General features: G+C 39.9%; 1 protein-coding gene across 1 annotated transcript in view; it reads left to right on the forward strand.

Moving 5' to 3' along the window:
* LOC134054518 (MARVEL domain-containing protein 3-like) overlaps window positions 1-18,477 on the forward strand; it is a 32,033-nt gene extending 13,556 nt beyond the window's left edge. Inside the window, 3 exon segments of the mRNA XM_062510404.1 lie at window positions 644-799; window positions 4,137-4,303; window positions 17,780-18,477. Of these exon segments, the coding sequence (XP_062366388.1) occupies window positions 644-799; window positions 4,137-4,303; window positions 17,780-18,477 (1,021 nt within the window).
* Window positions 18,478-18,783: the final 306 nt, after the last annotated feature.

An 18,783-nucleotide genomic window follows, 5' to 3' on the forward strand; every position in this document is an offset into this window, starting at 1 on the left:
TATCGCACTTGAAAAGATAAAAACGCTTTCAGCAAGTAACAGACTGGTAGAATTTAATGCAGAATTATCAGGGTATAGCTTCTTGCCAGCTTCCTTTCAGCCCAGCACACCTTTGCCCATCCCTAATGTTTTTGCAAATCGCAGGCGAGGTTTGGTACTGACTCTGTTTACACCCACGGGTGCCCTCCTCTTTGTCCCTCCCAGGAGACAAAGGTCACAGCCTGCTCTTCCAGAACTTCCCTGTGCCAGTGGCAGCTGTGTGCACACTCATGCGGTGCACTGGCACTTGCTGGGCTTAATGCTTTACCTGAGACACACATTGCAGAGGAGAAGCTCAGTTCTTGGTGGCCATGATCCCTTACACTGGCAGCAAAGGCAGGAGAATCAGAGCAGACCTAGTAAATAAGCTAAATGCAAAAATGTCAAGTATAGAAACTCTGCATTTACCTGATGAAAAGGAGAAGGTAAAGAAAAACTTCCTGCTTTAATGAAGCTACCTTGTAGCTTAATGGGTTGTACTTCCTTCACTTCTTAAAGAAGTCTGTATTAATTTTGAATCAGCATGAAATGGAAGTGAGTGCTGGTCAATGAATAACTTTCAAGTGGAGCAATAAAATGAACTGGTTTTGTTTCTCTGGTTCAGGAAGTTATTTTAGAAGGAGAGAATACATCTGAGAAACAAGATGTCTCATGCTGGGAGTCGATACCAAGATAAGCAGTACAGGCACCATGAGAACCATAGATCTGATAGATACAAGGAAGACAGAAGAGCAAGAAAACCATACCCACACAATGCAAGGTACGTCTTTATCTCCTCAGAGAAACAGATCACAGTAGGTCTATAATATCTGCCTTCTCTCTGCTTTTAAATAGGCTTAATTTACAATAGTAAAGAAAGCTTTTACTCAGCTTTGAAAGCATGAGCATACTGCATTTGGAACAGGGAGCTATTTTACACTTAGAAATTTAACCTTTTTTTCTTTTGATCTTAAGATAGGACAGAAAGGCTGTGTAACACAGGGAGAAATGTGGATTTCCTGGGATGATCTGAATCACGTTGGATGGCAAGTAGGTGAAGTGTGGCCATGAGTCTTTAGTGCAGTTCCTGAAGACACCAGTCAGCAGGTGATGGCCAGCTGTGGCTTGCCAAATGTTCACTGCTTAAATGAGAATGTTATACGACTGAGACCAGCACAGGGACTTTGTGAGCTCTCAGGTTACTCTAGTTCAGCTGTGAACATGTTTCTATTAATCTGAAATGAAATTACTTTCAGTAGTTGCTGTCAATAGATGAGTGCTTGTTGAAGTGACTAAGGCTGTTGGCAGCACTTGAGAGTGGGTCAGCCCCTATCACCACAATGAGCAGATCTACTAATGGGTTTCCAGTGCCAAATAAACTCTTAGGATATTGCAGTTCTCCTTCCAGCCTGGCCAGGCTGCAGCATGCTAGACATGAGTTTAGGCTGTTTTCCTTTTGCACTGTAGGAGAGAGGTCTGTAGCTCTAAACACCACTGGCAGATTGGCCATGGCACTAAAGTGTTCATCTCTCCCATTTAGTCTTTAGGGATGTGATTGTAGGGGAATTTAAGAATAAAGGCAAACAGGGAGAAGAGATAAATATAATGAAGATTATTGAAAAGCTGAAATACTGAAGTACTCCCTGACAGTATGAATTTTAGCGAGGAAAACAGAAGGGGAATAAAAGGAGCGGAGAAGAGCACTGTATGAGCTATAAGGAATACTTATGGCTAAGTATAAAATATTTGGATAGCAGTAAAACTACTGCATCATGAAAATAGCTAATGAATTTTTCTTCTGTCTCTCTTAAATTATGAAAAATTGAAGAGAAATGGGAACAAAGACTAGCCTAAGTATCATTCTCAGAGGCTGAATGCCTGTCCTTAGCAAAAGCAGAGATTGGCAGGAAATGTAGTTAAATTATCTTGAGCATATTAGCTGTGAGAGCAGCTAATGCCAGTAACACATTAATAGCACAGTGGAGAGAAAAAGAAAAAAAACAAAAGGGTTGGGGGTTTGATGTGGGCTTTTTTTTTTCCTTTTCTTTCATGTATAGCGTAATATAAGCAATGTGGGAAAGCCTAACTATAAATTAAACCACCACTTTTTAATAAAGGACTTCTCTGGATTTCTTGGTTGTGCTGTTAGTTTTATATGTTTGGACTCACAGATCGAAAATCGATGGATGGACCATAAAGGTTCATAGACATCCCTGTATCCACCAAGGATTGGAGGAAAGGAAGCTGCAATTGCAAATTTGTAACAGCCATGAAGATAATTCTTAGAGTCAAGTCAAGCATCTGGGGGCCATCAGACCCCACTAAAACTAATTGAAAAACTTTTCTGTCAGTTGTTTTGAAGGAGTTTGGCTTAACCTAACAGCATTTCCTCCACTTGGTTCTCATGGAGTGCTCATGCTTTAGTGAAAACTTTGGCTGATTGATCAGGAGGCCACCAGATCCTGTCTTGAAATACATGGGAAGAATTTTATGGAAGCTGCACTTTGGGTTCCTAGTACTTTCATCCCTGATGAACTAGACTTTCTAGCCAGAGTATTTCTCTTTCCAAATGCATTTCTGTCTGAAACTTCTACAGCAACCTTCCTCCCACTGCTGAGGAGAATTACCGAGAATGGTAAAATCCTCAAGGAAAACAGCAGCAAAGGTGGCCAGAACAGTCCATAGTGAGGGAAAAAAGGCACCTAAAAAAAGGATTTTTTTTCTCCTAAACATACTCTGTTGCTGAACATTTGGGGGGAGGTTGGTTTGATTTTTTTTTTTTTGGTCTTGTTTTGTGTTCTGGCAAGTAACAGGAAACAATAGAGAGAAGCAGCTGCATCAGAAGTACCAAAGGGATTGCTTTCAAGTTACTGGAAGTCTTATAAATCACACAGCTTATTTAATTTATGTGACACAGCTGCACAGGATGCTTTGGTAGTTGCACAAGACACAGGACAGAGGTCAGAAAAATCAGAAATGTTTCAGCCAAATAGAGCTGTTGGCAGCTAAACGCAGAGATGTTAGCATTGGTCTTGTTATTGAAGGTCTTAATTGAAATATAAAAACTACAAAGAACATGATTTAATGTGGATGAACGAGATAATATTCAGTCTGGAATTGGATGTAGATAAACCTTAGTGAAGTGCAATGATACTAGGAAACAAAACTGCAGTTGAAAATGCTGATCTGTGGATAAGAAATTCAAGATAAAAAAGGAATACAAAGAAGACTTTTAAAAATAATAATGCTGACTGAGACTTATAATACCCTTTAATAACAAACTCATCTAGCTGTACCTTGAAAAAGGCAAGCTCCAATTCTTCTTCCAGTGATGGAGATAATTTCAATTAGACCAAACACAAAAACATTTGCAGCTGATGTTTCTTTTGAGCGTTAGCTCAGTTTAAAGGGAAAATTGCACTTTTCCTATAAAATTACCTAAATCTCACCAACTTTAAAAATCATCAGGCTTCAGATATGTAGCTATATGTCATTGCAGAAAACTGGACCATTTTATCAATGAAGAGACTAATTGGAGACAGGAGAAAATTATTTTTTTGGAGAGGGGGGTTGATTTTAGATACTTCTTCAGATATCTTCAAGGTCCTCAAAAATTTGAATAGGCTATTTTTCCCTGGTTTAAAATCCTTATCTCTTTATCTTAATAGCTTTTATTCTTTTAAAAGACATCTTTGTGAGAGACACTAGTTGGAAGTACAAACTTGACAAAACACCCATGCACATTTATTATGCCAAAATCTTTCTCATTCCCATTATCTGGCCTGCTGGGGACTAGCTAAATTGTTTAGTTTTCATGAAAAAGATGTTATTTCCTCTTTCTACGTTCTGCCAGTAAGCTAAACAGTTCAGCCAGCCTACCCAGTGAGTACACTATTTTCCAAAATAAGGACCACTGAATGCAAATATCCTTGTGAACATGGATTTATGCAAGTTTTTGGGATATTTGCTTTCAAAACAGGCAAGCAAAAAAGGTCAGATGCCTGCGAAGCAAGCTAGTTGTTTCCACTAAGAGGAGCATCTGACGATTTCTCATGTTCTAATGTTCAGGAAAGACTACAACCTAATTAAATAACCGTTAGTTGTTTACTCCATTGTAGAGCAACAGGAGACATCCGAGGTGGCCAGCACTCAAGGACTTCTGTTTGCTCAGATGCTTACTCTGAAACCTCAGGAGCAGCACAGGAGTATTTTGGCCCACCACCAGAGTTTTATCCTCCCAAGGAAAGCTTCTCAATGAAGTGTTCAAAGGTATGCACAACAAGAGGTATGTGAGACTCTTACTGCCTGCCATCCACCCCTCTCCTTCCAAGGACTTCTCTTGGATTTGGTTTCTGTGCTTAGGAGCACAACAAAGTAAAGCTAGAGGAATGTTAAAACAAAAGAAAATAAATGGAAAAATCCACACTACCAAAAAAAAAAATAAAAGAGGCCCACAAGAACTGGGAGAGTTAAAGAATGGCATAACTGAGGGTTGTGTCATTTTAGACATCTAAATGCAATATTTATACAGATATTTAGATACTTGAAAATACATTTCTGGAATTTGCATCCAGAGCACCAGAGTGGGTCGTGTGTACAATCAGCCAGTCTGTGCACCAAACAAGAGTTAACCTTTGGGATTTAGGAATAAAATTGACATTTGCATCTGTGAGCAATTTAGAGATGGCTGTTGAAGGTTTGATGCTAGTTTATTTCTGAATCCTTCTTCTCACACTTTTTATCAATTCTGGATTTATTCCAGTTATCACTCATACGTCTTGATAAAGCATCATTGTGGGAGACAATTATTTTTCTGGACGTGAATCCAATAAAACAGTTTTGGAGAAGTAACTTGGGTTTTTCTTAGGTAGAAAGCAACTGCAACAAGGACAGAAATGAGCCTTAATGTGGGAGGACATCAGCCTTAGTAAACTGATTCCTGTAAACTGAAAAAAAGATGTCATTAAAATATTCATTACCCCTTGAAAGTTTTCCTTCTTCCATGGCAATGATCATTCTCACCTTGTCTGTAGAAAGCTGCACTGCAGTCTGAGCTGAACTTGAAGCGAGATGCAAAGTCTTTGGCTGATGTCTATAAATAGACTTTCCGTATCCTCCTGTAGAGAGAAAAGTGAAGAGATTAGCTGTTGGAAGTAAATTAAAGCACATAATATTCGATTATTTCTCCAATCTATGTGGAAAAGTTAAGTAGCCCAATCTATTTGCTCTTAATATTTCCCTGTGTGTGAATATGTGAAAAATTTTAAGAGTGAGATGAACTATTTTGTCTTACAAATATGTTCTGTGAATTAGTATGCAGTTTGTTTTAAATCTTCAGATGTAACTGCAGCCATTAGTTAAGGTTTAATGACATGGAACCATAGTGATACAGTTTTATCATGGATAAAGTATCATCAGTTTCTTCTTCAACTATACTGAATTATTTTACCTTGTCTGAAAAGCTGCAGAAAACTCCACGCACTATTTTATCACACCTTTAGGAAAATGAAGTGGCAAGTTAGTTTTAGTTTTCAGTTTCGCTGGTTGTTTAGACTTAAGGATAGCTCAGTGTGAATTTCTGTTTTTTTTTCTTTTCCCCTGCATTTGCTTTTCATTATTTTAGTGTATTTAAACATCATTAAGATTTTTAAAATGTCATAATTTTGGATGCATCAGTTGACAATGATGATTTTGCTCCCACCCCTCCCCCTAAACACTGGTATTGCTCAGTGTTTTCCAAAAATTTAATGTCTGAGCTTGCAGTAGAGGAGGGAAAAGAGATCATGCAGAAAAGTAACCCTTGTATTAGAAACTTTATTTCAAAAAATGAAAATATATTGAAGGTTGATAAGATTATGAGAATGTTACTCCCCTGTTTAATTTTTGAAAGTACCAAGATTTAGCAGACTTTACTATAATTGCTTTGCAGAATTCTGTATTCCCTTCAGTCATGGTAGATGCTGTAAGTGAACTACATGAATTGTTTACTAAGAAGTGAGTACATGGGAGCTTCAACACTTTAGAGCATGAGAAGTTCCTGTAAATGCTTCTTAACCATCTCTTTCTTTTGCCAATGATTTATCAGCACTCCGGTGAAATTCCCCTTCCTAATCACCATAATTTTAAAATAAACTGGACTCAAACAAGGCTGGGAAAGCAAGTGATGAAACACAATCTTTTCCAAAGCAACAACTGAAATGTGAACCTTAGCTTCTGATGGTCCACTAAGTACTTGAGCTCTGGGTTTTTGTTTTTGTTTTTTGTTTTCTTTTTCTTTTGCCTAGTACACCTAGGTTAAGTTCTTTAGGCATTTTGAGCAGTTCAGCAAATTTGAGGAATTCTGTACAACCAGACCTCTGGAAAGTATTTGCTTCACCCAAATAGTGCCCTCTTCATCCATAATTTTTACTAGCTATATCCCAAAAAACTGAAGCTGAATTTTAGAAATATGCAGCTGGTTTTTTTTAGGAATCCTTTAAACATCTTAGGACTCTTTAGGACCTTGTTCTCCTATCTTTGTTATTCCCCCTTCCCTCCATATCCCCTGCTCCCTTGTTTTTCCTGCCACACTAGGACAATAAACCCATTCCAAATATAGTGGAAGAAACAGCTGATACTGACCCCTTTTGCTGGTAGGAACATTTGATACCATCTAAAACTTCAAAATATTCTGCTCTTCTTTAATCCTTTCATCTTGAAAACAGAAGGGGGAAAAATCTGTTAAAACATTGCATGAGGGATACCTATTCAAAGCAATTCATGTGGGATCACATGGATGGCATTGCTGGATTATAGGAGGCACCTCATCACTCTTCCTCCTAAACAATGGACTACAGTACAAACTTAGGAGGACCATCAGAGTTTGGACCAGTAGAGAGTAAGCTGTCGTCTGGAATACACTCCAGACTTTGGATTAGTGGAATTTCCTGAATTGGAAGACTGTGCTCACATTTGTTGTGTTTAATACCTCTTTACAGACCTCTGAAATTTGTTTAATTCTCTGCTGAATCGCTTTTTTAAATGTTTGACCTTCAGATTGCCTTAAGATAAGGAATTCCAGAGTTTCACTTGAAGTATTGCTGTTTTGTTCCTTAAAATCCTTTCTGATTCTAATGGTATTCTAAATATGTAGTGATAATCTCATATATTCAGCTTCTCCATGAGAATTATGGTTTTAGAGTGAAGTCTTCCCTTTTTCCATGCGCCCCTGTTACTTCTTCACAGATTGAACAATAGCCAGTTTTGGTCAGTTTTCTAGTTTTCTAGTCTTATACCTTTTTTGGTCACTAGTTTTCTAGTCTTATACCTTTTCGAGATCCACCACACCTTTTTGAGATAGGCTGACCAGAAATGCAGTCAAAATTCCATATAAATTCCCGAAAGAATTAGAATCTGCCTGAAAGCTCTGGTTCTGTAATCCTATTCTGTTGTTTCCTAGATTCTGTGTGGTGTTTGACCATGAGTGAACACTGAGCTGATGTCTTCAAAGAAAGATACCTGAAATGGAAATGCTTTGCTTAGATCCTCTCTGTGTGCTCTGTTGACAGGAACATCAGTGTTTCTGGGTATTTCTGTACAACCATGAAGTGGAAGTTGGTTGCTAAACAACTGATTTCATTAATTTCTCATTCAAGACCTTGAGCTCGAGCAGCCTACCAATTTTACTGTTGACAAGCATGAAGAAATTTATTATTATTATTATTATTATTATTATTATTATTATTAAAGCAGGCTTCACCATCTCAGTTTTCAATCTTTTCAGTTCATTAGTCTGTCCATCTACCATAGTATTTTGGTATGTAGTTTTGAGCTGAACCTGTTTGGAACCTCCACTTACAGCTCTTTGGGCCATATTGCTGAGCAGACCCAGGGTGCACAAACTGCATTTTCTTTGGATAAAACTAAATGAGAGGGTGAGCTGTAACTGCTAGCAGGCACTCTGCCCTTTGGACCAAACTAGAGCCAAAATGAAGTACTTCTCTGTCCCCAGAAAATGCCTGTCTGTAGCCCCTGTGTCTACAACTCCACCTGTTTGATTCTGCAAATCTTCTCCCACTGCACTGACAACATGAGCATACTGGCAAGAGGCAACACAAATCAGAGATTACCTTTTTAATTCTAGTTGCCTGAAAACTGACTGTTTTGGTGTTTCCTTTTTATTATCCTTTAACCACTGCTAACCAGTGAGAGGATTGTTTATCTCCCAGGAGCTTGTGTCATTTAAGAGCGTTACCTTTCTTCATATATTTGCTGATTCTTTTAAGTGACTTCCCTGTAACAAACTCTTGACTATTCCCTGCTATGCTGTCTTTATGTCTAGTTTCTATATGTTGGGTTATTTTCTGTAGGAAAACTACCCTTGTGGGCCTGCAGATTACAGATCAAAAGGCGGTAGAAACAGAAATCTGTCACCTTCTGTTTCTACAGCAGTGAAGGAGATTTAGGGAGCAGCTTACAGACTGGTGTCAAACTGCCTAGATGCACTATATGATTTATGGGGATTTGAAATAAACTGTTTGTGATAAAGACAAACCTTTCATTAACCAAGGAACTGTTGCTTGCAATAGCCATTTCATACTGCTTACACACAATATACTACACATGCCATTTAAAGCAGCACATGTTGAAGTGTTTGACTTGGGGATTCTTAATGCTGAAATTCCGTCAGAAGGAAGCATTCAATTTGTTTTTCATAGTGAAGGTAAAATTTCTGTAGTTCTCTCTTCTGTGTAGGAAACCTAAATTAGTAATCATTTTGCCTTTCAAATAACCCCCCTAGATATCTTTGAAAATATAACCAGATTCAGTGCTTTGTTTAGCAGATGGAATGAAAAAAAGTGTTCAAGGCTGGCTGCCATCCTTCATGTCTGTGAGAGGAAAATCTGAGTTGAACCCAAGAGTGAATTACTGATCCTAAATTGGTCTCAGATTTTGGTCATTTGACCTTAAAAACTTTTAATTTTCTTTTTATTATGTATATTGGTGTAAAAGAGGTGGAGCAATGCAATTCTTGGATAATGCCTTCTGTAGTTTTGCTTAAACAGTGAAGGTAAACTAAGTTTCTCCCATCTTTGGTCAGTACATGATTCAGAAAACTACCTCTGCTTTTGCCTTCTGTATAACTGGACTTGCTGGTCATGATTCCTGATCAAATAACTTTTCTTCTTTTTTTTTTTCTTTTTTTTTTTTTTTACCCATTTGGCATTTAAGGGAGACAGCACTGAAAAGGTTACAAAACAGTTTGTGGGGGAGCAAGTATAATTGAATCCCTGTTCTTTGCTTCTATGAATACAGCTTTGCGCCTTGAATAGTGTCAGATTTCTTAAGCATATTGTAGCATTTCCAAACAATCATGCCTTTAGCCTACATTCTAACATCCACAATTGTTAAAACCTTCAGAGCAATTTCCTCTCAGAAAAAGACAGCATTATGGTTTGCAACAACATGAAAAGTCTCCAATTTCAAGCATAGCCAGGAGGAAATATCAAACTGAATTTATTTGGAAGAGGAAATAGAATTAGGGAGTAACAATGACTTTCTCCAGGATGTATTCATGCACTAACAAGCCAGCATTAATTCAAATGTAAACATCTATAAGCTTTTGTTTTTACAAAACACAGTCAAATTTTTTCCCCTATAGCTATGCATGCTGGGAAATACTGATAGACTAGAAAAGAATACTGAGATGAAAAGTTATCCAAGACACAGGACTCACACTAACAGAGACTCGCTTTGAGTTATGCCATTGTTCTCAGACATAATACTGCTGTTGTTTCTTTGCTGTGTTATGCTGTGATACCGCTCCTCTCGGAGTCAGACATGGGAGCAGGAGGGGAAAAACATTTTGCAGAGCATTCGTATCCCTTTCACTGCTGCAGAGATGTTGGGGGAGAATAGTGGTCTACAAGAGGCACTGGACAGAAGTAAAAAAAAAAAAAAAATCTCCTGTAGCTTCAGGTATGCACATTAAAAAACACTGAAGGGTTATTAAATGTGTATGGTGCAGGTAACTCTGTGTGAAAACAAGCATTTGACAAGCACATTCAGCAGCAGGTTTCATCTTTTTTGGCAATATAGGACACCTACATTCCTGTGGGGGCACTCAACAGGATTAGAAACTGTTGTGTTTTGTACTCACCATCTTCACATTTTGTCCCCACAGTGTGCTGTGCCTAGTTCCTTTAAATTGTGCCCAAAGCTGCTGCACACTGTTCCCGTGGCAGTTAATTTCCATGTATTTCTGCCTAGGAAGGGAGCACTAAGGTTCCCTATAGTCTCATTGTAATTAGATGTCTTCCCCTTCTATCTGTTACAAAGTATATTTTAAATACAGTGTGACTAACAGGCTGAAATTGCCATCAAGTTTTTTCATCTTGTAATTGTGAAGACAGACGATATTAATTGTGCGAATTGGATGGAGCTGTGCAGATTAAAATAATCCCAGTTATTCAAAATGCTTAATTAAAGTAGCAGAGTAACAAGATAAAGCAGCAGAGCTGCAGGTAACTTTCCTTCCTGTTCTGATGTTAAAGTATTTCATTTGGAGCTCAGTCCTCTTTGCTGTGAAATACAAACAGCCTTGAGCAGTTGGCTCTATAAAAACACTCAGGGGAGCTACACTACTTGCAGATGCCAAATCCTACCTTTAGTAAACTGTTGCCTTGCCAACACACAGGACTTCACTCTGCCCGTGTTTTCATATGAAATTATTTTCATCCACCTTTTTGGTGTTGTGCTAACATGTACATGATTGTTTTTAGAGAAGAGAGAATTACAGCTGGGAAGACTCATTAAAGTTGGCAGGGGAAGATACTGGCAAAGTTGTTATTAGCTGTTAGGTGTGTGTTAGACTCTGGTCCATGTTTCCCATACTGGCAAATCTTAGGTTTGCTCGCTGCCATTACAGAAGAGGAGTTACACCATCTTTCCTGTAAGTGAACCAGGTTTGCCTTCCCCACATCTGACCCAAATTATGGGAACAAAGGGAAACTCTTCTCTTTAAAAAGTGGCTCTCAAGGCCAATTGATACAGCAGACAGACTATCTGTTGAATGCAGCTCTATTTCTTCAGCAGGTGATCCTAGCTCTATTAAAGGAGAAAAAAATCCACCCAGACAGGAATATTGCTCACCGAGTGTGACAACCCACAATTAGTAAAGTGAATGAGAAGCTCAGGTTCACAGGTGCCTCCAACCTGACCCACCTTCAGCCAGACTATGATTACTTAAAAGAGCAATAGCACCCCAATCTTTGTACTTTCTGAAGGTGGCTCAGTTTCAGTTCAAACAGAGGGAGTGGCTGTGGAAAGCTGGCATACGGAACAAGAGCATTTCTTTGTTTCATTGTTTTCTGAGCTCTTTTTCTTAAAAAAAAAAAAAAAGAAAAGAAAAATAAAAACTCCTGCAAGCTGGTTTCAATACCAAGAGACTTGTTTACGACTTGAAAGAACTATCGGTACATTAAGAAAAAAAGGTTAAAAAAGGCCATTTCCTGAAATGTAGAATGCGAGGTAACCATACAGAGACCTGCTAGTGCTACAAATAGAATACAGCCTTTTACAGTTCTTATATTTAAGCAGTACTGTCAAATACTACAGTGTAATGCAAGATCTTTTGCTTCCCCCCCTCTCCAAAATTAGGAAAAATTAGCAGGAGAGAAATCAAGAACATTGGAGAAGTGATGCTTTAAAGAACTACTGGGTACAACATAGCTGTTCCCAAGCAAGGGCTAGGTTGCGTTGAAACTGTGTCTTACAGTGGTGGGAAAATATGGAATAGAGGATGATGCAGTAATTCTACAATTTAAGTCCACCCTTTCCTGTGAAAATTGGACAGGACTGTTTAGAGGATGGGAGGGTACTAAGCAGAAAGAATAGAGCAGGTGGGATAGTTGTTCTTTAAGGGAAGAGGATACACAGAGAAAAACAGGATAATACATTTGGATCTGAGCAGTCTGTGAATGCAAGATTTCTCTGAGTCATTAAATCCAAGGCTGGTCATCCTTTGAGATTTCCTAACAGAGCGATTATCTTGACTAAAGAGAGACAACTTATTAAAAGGTAATAATAAAGCTTTTTCTAGAGAACATAAATCATTTAATTTTCCCAGTTTTAAACTATTTTTTCAGTGATTTCCAGTAAGACAGATATCTCAAACGAGCATAAGTGTGTTGGGCACATCCGTGCAATTTAAATGCAGTTGGCTCTGAGTATGTGCATCCCTTGGGTCCTCTGAAAAGCCAAGATTTTGTTGGTGTTACATTGCCTAATTCTTGTGTTTTAGGGTTGGGTTGGTTTTTTTCTGCCTTTGATTTTAACATGACTAAGTGAAAGCTAAATCCCACCACTGGCTGAAGAACACAGAGACCTGCAAAAAATAATGGTGGTGTGGGGGGTTGGGGGGCATTTCTTTGTTTATGACAAAGCTGTGTATTGCCCTTATTCTACTTTAGTGAAGCTGGTTGAATTCTTGTTATTGGTTTCAGTATGGTCTTCTTTCTACATAAAAGGATTAATACTTTTAGAAAGGTATTAAAATATCTTTGCATCCAGATTTTATATTTTTGATCTCCTGCAACTGTTGTCTTCATTTCTTTTCCCTTGTTCAGTTCCCCTCTTCTGATTTCTCCCAGTTTCTGCCACATTTTGTCCCCTTCCAAAAGCAGAGCCAAAGTAATGCCCTGCTTTACTTTGACATATTCTTCTCTTCTCCTTTTTTTCCTCCTGCCACCGACTCAGTTTACCAGAGAGGTGACCAAAGGTGCACTGAGCTGTGCCTTCAGTCTCTGGGGAGTCCTAAACCTGCACTGGCAAGAGATGTACTCCATTTGAGATCCTTTTCAGGACTGACTGCTGCTTTTGTGAGTCACTATATGTGGTCAAAATATTTATCTGCTCCTTTTTGGGTGGTAAAAAAATAAATAAGAATAAAGATTACCTTTGGAAAGCAGAAAATATCATACTGGGTGGCGGGGGAAGAGCCAAATGACACCTTGCAGTGAAAAGACTTGGAGAATGATTTTTCATGTGTGTTGTACCTTCTAACTCCTCCCTTCTCCTGGAGCGACCCCTAATGGGATATGACATGGACAGCACTGACCTGTGTGTCACCAGCCCTGCCACTGTCCGAGAGTGGCAGCCACACACCTCCAGGGCTGCTCCTCGGTCCTGTTGGTCCCAGTGGTATGTGGCCTGCAAAGGAAGCAGGAGAAGGCAAGCCAAACTGGAGAATGGGAGACAGAATATTCTGGAAGTACACAGTGATGTTCACTGAATGATGCAAAAAGAGACAGGAAGAGGAGTCCATGTACATTCTCCAGAGGAAGAAGGTGACTCCTGTCCCAGATACAGTGGAGGGAGACCCTCTGTAGGCCTTTTCCATTAGTATGGCCCTCATAGGATCAGGGGAGTTCAACAGAAAGAGCCAGGACTGTCTGTCCTGCAAATTTATTTATGGCAGCTGCAGAAACAAAGGAACAAACAAGAACTGACCATTTTACTTTATGTACACATGTATACACATACCACAACCCCCGCACCTGAACATCTGAGCTGTTCTGCCACAGTGCCCGGATGGAAATTCCTCTTTACGGCTTCGGACACAAGACTTGACTGCCCAGCTGAGTTACTGGGTACTACATATTCAGCCACAGTGTGGTTTTATGAGGCAGAGAACACAGATTTAGCAGCTCACCTCATCTGAGAAGGGGAGTTTCTGGTCCTTCTCTGGTCCTGGCTGTTATTTACTGCCCTTGCTAAACTCATGCCAACATGATTGCTCCTCAGATACGCTGTGAGTCACTTCAAGTTGCTAAAGTTGCAGAATAAAACCAGCAGCACAAAAGAAAAGAGTTGAATAGTTTCCTGCTATTTTCATTTATTTGAACAGCTCTCAGAAGGGCCTAATGTGGAGCTAAGGGAGAAAAGTAGTGTCTGCCCAGCCAAGGGTAGGAGCTGTTAAAGTCAGCTGCCTGTGAGTCTGTACCCTTAACCAGCCTGCCTGTCAGCTTTGCTGGATGGTAAAGCCCACCATTTGACAGAAAATAAAACCATTGCTCAGTGAACATACCATGAAAATAGCCCAACAAGGAAAAGAAAAGGAAAGAAAAAGTGAATAGTAGATAAATAGTATAAATTGGAAGGCTATATTGTTGGTTACAGCAGGAAGCGTACTCACAGCAAAAGACAGCTGCATTCAGGCAAAATTAACGAGTATAATACATTGAAGTTACTATCCACTGCAGATTTAGATTTTATGGAACCAATTAAACAATTCTATGGAAAGCTCTGGCAATACCACTTCTAGATTGCAGTCTTTTCTCCTCAACTTCAGTGCTGAAAACAGAACAGGAAAGAAGCATGGGAAAGGAAATAGCAATCCAAGAGCCCTGACAGGAGTTCTGTAACTTGTTCAGTAAGGAGAAGGTTAGTTCCTAAAGACAGCTGTTGACTGTGCTGATTTTAATACAAATGAGTAACATTTTAGGTAAATCCAAAGATGTTGAACCTGATAAAGAAAAAAAAAAAAAAAGCCTAAACCAATAGCATTTTGAGCTGTTCAGACCTCTGGTCATTTTACACTTAAATCTTGCAATGCATTCATTGTTGTATGGGATTAGGGAATTACTGTAGAGATAAGCAACTTCCCCATAGGAAGACCTTCTGGTTTCTGCAGGTATAACTCCAAGATGACATGGCTAATTGGCCTGTGAAAGAAGAAATGGCAGCACAGACTCAGAAGCATGGCTTGTAACTCAATCCTTACCACCAGCAGCACACTGCTCGACAGAGGTCACTGCTAGGATGTGTGTGACCATACCTTGGCAGAGCTAAGATTCAAAACAAATCTGTCTTTATCCTGTTTATACTAGTAGGATTTGGTATCAGCTTGTAACTATCACAGATTAAGGCTTCACAAAGCTTTTGGGGTTTCTGGGTTGGAAATACTGTAAGGTTTAATATTTTCAGCAAAGCCCTGATGATTATACAAGGTGTTAGACATTTCCACTAATTGTCTGCTACATTAATAAACCCAGCTGGCTGTAATCATAGACCTGTAATTCATTCTACATACTGCTTATCATTTTAGAATTGTCTTTAATACAGGGGGCTTTGTTCTTGCACTTTCTTTAAAAAAAACCAAAAAACAATCCAAATGATACAAGTGACTGGTGGAGGAGCTGCTGCTGAACCTCTCTCCATTGTTTAGTCACTCTAATCAATTCTACAGCAAGCATGTGTTACAGCTGTGCAGGTACATACAAAACCTGTCCAACCTGAATGCCCTGTCTAAGGAAATTTTTCAGGCATGCCTTTAAAGCATCTCCTGCTGCAGTTAAAAATACAGTAGATCTGCACTGATCACATTTGTCATCCCATTATCAGTCAGCTCAGCAAAGTTAAGGGGTGGCATACAGGATGTGTGTGAACAGGTAGAAAGTTTTGGAGCAGCATCATTGAGGATTGGGATCACCTATAAATGTGGGGAGGTTAGCAGCAGGCAGTGATCACTTTGAGAACAGAAAACTGCCTCTTCCAAAGCTCAGCAAGGTGATGTAGAGGAAAAGTTGATACTCAGCAGGTCAGAGGGCCTCAGTACACATAGACAAAAATGAAATTCTGAAGTCAGCAGCTGACTGATCATGAATTCCCAACTACCAAGTAGCCAAACATACTTAAAATTTATGTTTCCCTTAATCAAATGTTGTTTGTTTGTTTGTTTTTTTCCTCCATGTATACTTGTAAGAACTGTTTCCTGCTGGAGCATCTATGAAATCAATAGTCAGCCTTTAAAAAGGCTTTCTGCATCCAACACTGTCACACTGTCTAAGGCTCTGAGGATCCAAGTCGACTCCCTGTATTTGGAATGTACATAACATACAACTCAACTGAGCAGACAAAAAAAAAAACAAACAACCAAACACCTAACTGAGTTCCAGTTAATGTTCTGCACAGCTACTACTCTTTCAAAATACTATGAAACAGTCCTAGCAAAGTGATGACTCTTTACCTATTAAAAATGATGAGTCTTTTGGCTGCATTCTTTGAATTTGGTATGAGGAGTTCCAAATCCAAACTCCAGGGCCAAAAGTTAATTTCTCTTTACATTTAGCTCCACAAATACCTCTTTGAAATATTTGAAGCCTCCTGAAGAGATTTGGTAACCAGCACGGTTATTGCCCTGCTTCACAGAAATGCTTATGCAGAAGGGTCAAAGAAAAGGCAATGCTGTCATGCAGAAGTCAGCATCACTTCTAAAGAGCACATTCACAGAACTGCTCACATGGCTCTTCTTGAGCAAGGGGAACAATTTTGTCTGCTCTAACACTACCTTCCTGTGCAGAGCAAGTGGCAGCAGGAAAGGACTCATTACCTTAGCCTCTGTTGAGGGAGTAAGAAGTGGAAGAATGGGAATATCTGATAATCCTTCATTGTGGCTGTCATTGGCTTTCTTTGGTTATAAGCATCTGGCAACACAAGAGAGGAATTTGTTTAATTCCCTTGTGTTCCTCTTTCAGCCCTTCCTTTTCAAGCCCATACAGCCTTGACAACAACTGAGCTGTTGCTCAAGAGGGAAATGCCATGTGGATCAGCACTAGCAGCATAGAATGAAAGTCTGTGTGCAAACTACAGATCCTACCCCACTTTAAAGACAAATATAGGACCACTGTGTCAAGCATCTTACATTCTTGGCTGTCAGACAGAAATGAAATAATAAGATTTACAATTCTGTAATTAACTTCAGGACTTTGGAGCAACACGTCTGACATGCTAAGGGTTTTCATTTCCCCAACAGGCAACACTAGCTGTGCTACGCTTCAACATCCATCATGTTTACTAATCTTAGTCTGACCCCTAGTGAGCTGTCACAGAATAATCAGATTTATCAAACATAAGGCAGCTTCCTGAGAGGCAGCTACCACAAAAATAAGTAATTTCTCCCCTTTTCCATTCCCGTTTTTTTTTGTATTTTTCCCTTAAAAATACTTGGTTAGTATTACTAGTAGCCTATCATAAGAAAAAGTGAAGAATCAACTCAGAAGTTGTAAGACTTTCTTCTGAAGGTCAGGGTGTGAAAGAGCACACATGACGTAGTATCAAATTCACTTGATTTATTTCTGCATAAGGTAGGTTTTGCATCCTTCCCCTTCTTTTTTTTTTTTTTTTGTGCAATCAGAAACAGCTTTAAGGTTAGGAGGGATTTTTGTCTCTGAAGGAGATAAAGTGCAAGTTGCATCTTGTTAGATAGTAAGTTTAAATTAACAAATACCTTCACAGAAAAAAAAAGGTGCAAGTTAAAGCAGTAAATGTGTTTTGAATGACCTAAATAACTTGCACAATTTTTCAAACCGTTAGAAGCTTCTAGGTTTTTGTCAGCATTTTGTTCATACTGGATATTTCTTGCTCAATGTGTTTATGCCAAGTAGTTACAGGCCAAAATATAATCACTGTGCGCTTGCCTTGGCAGTAACACAAGCACTGTAAAATTTTTATGGATTTTTTTTTCACTGCATGAAGATCCATCTATCAAGCACACTGACAAATTAAAAAAAGTAATTTGCCCAACCTCCAAAATATACCCGTGAGAGTTCAGGCTTCTTTTTTTTTTTTTTTTTGTTTCCAAAGTGCTTTTCTGTAGCTGTAGCCAAGACGAATATCTCAGTATTAATTAGCACTCTGTCTATGGTTTTGGTGTACTTCTGTCACCCACAGTTTGCACAAGGTGTGGTTTTGACACCTATTCCCGTCTTTCTGTTCCTTCCAGGCATTTTGAAGTTTGTGGAAATCACAGTTAACCTTCTGGTGCTGATCTGCGTGGGCGCTTCCCAAGCCTCCATTGCAGGCTTCACGTCCCTCGGAGGCTTCGGATCATCCTTTAACCTGAACTGGGCCTACAGCCCCTTTGAGGGCACGGAGCTGCAGGAGGTGAGGGAGCTGGACATGCAGTTCACCCAGATGAGAGCCCCTTGCGTGTATGGCGGAGTGGCCTTCAGCTTAACAGTGGCCACGCTCACCCTCGTCTTCCTCGTCGTGGGGGCAAAACCCATCCAGCAGCTCCGTACAGGGCTGCTGGTAGGGGAATGTGCCTTCAGCCTGCTGGCCGGCCTGGCATACCTGGCGGCCGTGGGGCTCTACCTGCATTTTGTCAGGCAGGTAAACGCCACCGAGGTGTGCAGGAGGCGTGAGCGGCTCTACGCGCGCCGTGGCTACACCTCCATGAACTGCGCCGTCCAGGGAGGTGACGCGGCCGTCGGCCTCTTCGGAGCTGTCGCTTCCTGCCTGTACTTTGCCAGCTTTGTGGTCTGCATCCGTGCTATCCGCACCGTCCGGGCCTTCCAGAGCCACACAGCCAAGCATCAGCACAGCCCCAAGGACAGCATTAGAAGCAGCAGAAGCCACCACACTACGCACAGGACCTCTGAAAGCTCCCACAGCGTCCAGGCTCTCGCCACATTGGTGTGAAATCAGCTCTGGGACTGCGCCAGAGAGCTGAGGCTTCAGCGATGGATGGACACTGGCAAACAGGCAACCAGCCCACAGAATATTTTCCTACAAAGTGCTAATCACCAATTGTAACCATACTGCTACAACACAACGTAAGAAAATCGGCATCGAGAGACTGTTTAAACAAGGATTTTTGCACCGGTCTCTCAAGCTGGACTCCTGCATTTAAAATGTGTTTGATTGTAATGTTTTCATCCTGCACAGAGCAAATCCAAACAGAAGTGGGCTTTTAATGGGTTGCAACTGTGTTGCTGCCAAACTTGT

Source organism: Cinclus cinclus, chromosome 1 (assembly GCF_963662255.1).
Source record: "Cinclus cinclus chromosome 1, bCinCin1.1, whole genome shotgun sequence".
Lineage (NCBI taxonomy): Eukaryota > Metazoa > Chordata > Aves > Passeriformes > Cinclidae > Cinclus > Cinclus cinclus.